Consider the following 2056-nt stretch of genomic DNA (forward strand, 5'->3'; position numbering starts at 1 on the left):
CTTTACAAATAACAGCTAAGATTTAAATGGCACTTACTATGTGCCAGTCACTGTGCTAAGCTCTTTATAAATATTATCTTATTTGATCCTTACAACAGCCCTGGGAGATAGATGCTGTTATTATCCCTGTTTTACTAATGAGGATACTGAGACAGAGGTTAGATGACTTGCCCAGGGTCACACGGTTAGTAAGTGTCTGAGGCAGGCTTTGAATTCAGGTCTTCCCGAGTCCAAGCCCAGAACTCCATCCGCTGTGCCCCCTAGCGGCCTACAAGAGAGATATGATACACTCATTTTTAGAGTTGGGCAATGTGCTGATTCCTTTTGCCTGCCTAAATTTACTTGCTGGGGGGCTTCTATTTATGAGGAAAAATTAGGTGATGAGAAAAGAAAGAAAGGCTCATCAATAAAACATGAAACAAAAACACAGAAGAAAACTAAATCTCATAAGGGGACCTAAAAACAAAAGACAATTTTGTGAATACCTTGTTAAGTTTAATATACACTTCTTTAAAAATGTACATAAAAAGTTCATGATTTTGTACACAAGCTATTTTTGTGATTCCTGGAATAATGGAATGTTGTTTTTTTATTGATGATTAAGTTTATAAATTAAAAAAAAAAGAGACAACAAAGATTGCTAAGGTCAGATTTGAACTCAGGAAGATGAGTCTTCCTGATTCCAGGAGTGGTATACTATCCACTGTACCACCTAGCTGCCCCATCTGCCACAGTTATCGTCATTTCTCAGCTGGCTGCCCTTTGGGACCTTTCTCACCTACTTCTCCACCCTGTCCCACCTGCAAACTCATTATTGAGATAACCTCTTCATCCTAAAAGATCTCATCAGCCTTGGTACTCCACCCCATCACTACTCTCTTGTACTTCTGATTGGAAGGTGAGGTCATGAACTCCAAACCTCCATTTAAGCAGAGACTCCAGTTCAGATGGCTCTGCATTCCTCACCCGGGCCAGGCTGGGACTTCTCTAGGGCTTCTCTACCATTCCCTCTCCTCCAACTGCCTGCCCCCAACCCCACCCCACCATAGTTTTGCAGCTTCCTTTGTCTTTCCCCATAGATTGCAAGCTCCTTAAGGGTACAGTTTGTCTCTCTTTTCTTTTTTCATTTAGCAAGTGCCTGGTATATAACTGGTGCTTAATAAATATTGATTGATTGTAAAGGGTTATTGTGAGGACCAAATAAGATATTTGTAAAGAGCTTTGCAAACATTAAAGCACTATATAAATACTAGCTATTATTAGTTGGGAAGAAAACTTTTTAAAAAGAAAGGTTTGAAGTTTGGGGAACTGGTGGGATTGGTAGTAGGAGACAAGAAAAGCTCTAAGAGTCCATGTGTTCCAAGATCCCAGCATGCACGCTCTGCACTCAGCTCCATCCCTCGACTACTCAGCCGCAGCCCCTGCAGCACAGCTACCTCCCTCGGTCGGGCAATTCCTCGCCACATCCAGGCCCACTTCCTGTCCATGCTCCTACCTGACGAAGCACTCCCAGCCGAAGCAGACTTTGCTTCTTTGCGGTCATCACGAAGTAATGGGTGTCATCCTTGTAGTAGACAATGTTTTCCAGGTCAATACCTGTAAGGGATGAGGAAGAAGAGGAGTACAATTTCTGAGTGGTGAGAGTCTCAGGATTGAGGCTTCCTATCTTCAGATCTCTCCTCAACTCATTACCAGTTGGGGTTAGAGGAGAACAGACTTTGGAAAAGGCTGCATACTGTTGTCTTGTTAAAAAAAAAAATCAATCTAGCATATGTCTTGGTCTTATCTCAATGGCTAGACAGGGAGAAATCAGTAGAGGGGGAGGGACCAGGTACTAGATGGGGAAGAGATCAGTCACAACAATTAGACTGCAAGTCCCACAAGAGCTGGGATGGGAAGTGACTACCTGATTCCAGGCCTCGGGCTCTGTCTGTTGTGTTACCTGAATTAATGACCACTGCTAGCTCCAGGTAGGCAGAGAAAGACTAAGAAAGGGTCTGCTCTCTCTCAATCATTACACACACACACACACACACACACACACACACACACACAC

At 43.2% G+C, this 2056-nt stretch overlaps 1 protein-coding gene across 1 annotated transcript in view; it reads right to left on the bottom strand.

The window, feature by feature from the left end:
- The window catches only part of MICAL1 (microtubule associated monooxygenase, calponin and LIM domain containing 1), a 15722-nt gene that overhangs the window by 9613 nt on the left and 4053 nt on the right, over positions 1 to 2056 (bottom strand). Inside the window, exon 7 of the mRNA XM_027855635.1 lies at positions 1496 to 1596. Within this exon, the coding sequence (XP_027711436.1) occupies positions 1496 to 1596 (101 nt within the window). The remainder of the gene's footprint in view (positions 1 to 1495; positions 1597 to 2056) is intronic.

The sequence above is a fragment of the Vombatus ursinus genome, unplaced genomic scaffold (assembly GCF_900497805.2).
Source record: "Vombatus ursinus unplaced genomic scaffold, bare-nosed wombat genome assembly UNPS02000582.1, whole genome shotgun sequence".
In the NCBI taxonomy this organism is placed as follows: Eukaryota; Metazoa; Chordata; class Mammalia; order Diprotodontia; family Vombatidae; genus Vombatus; species Vombatus ursinus.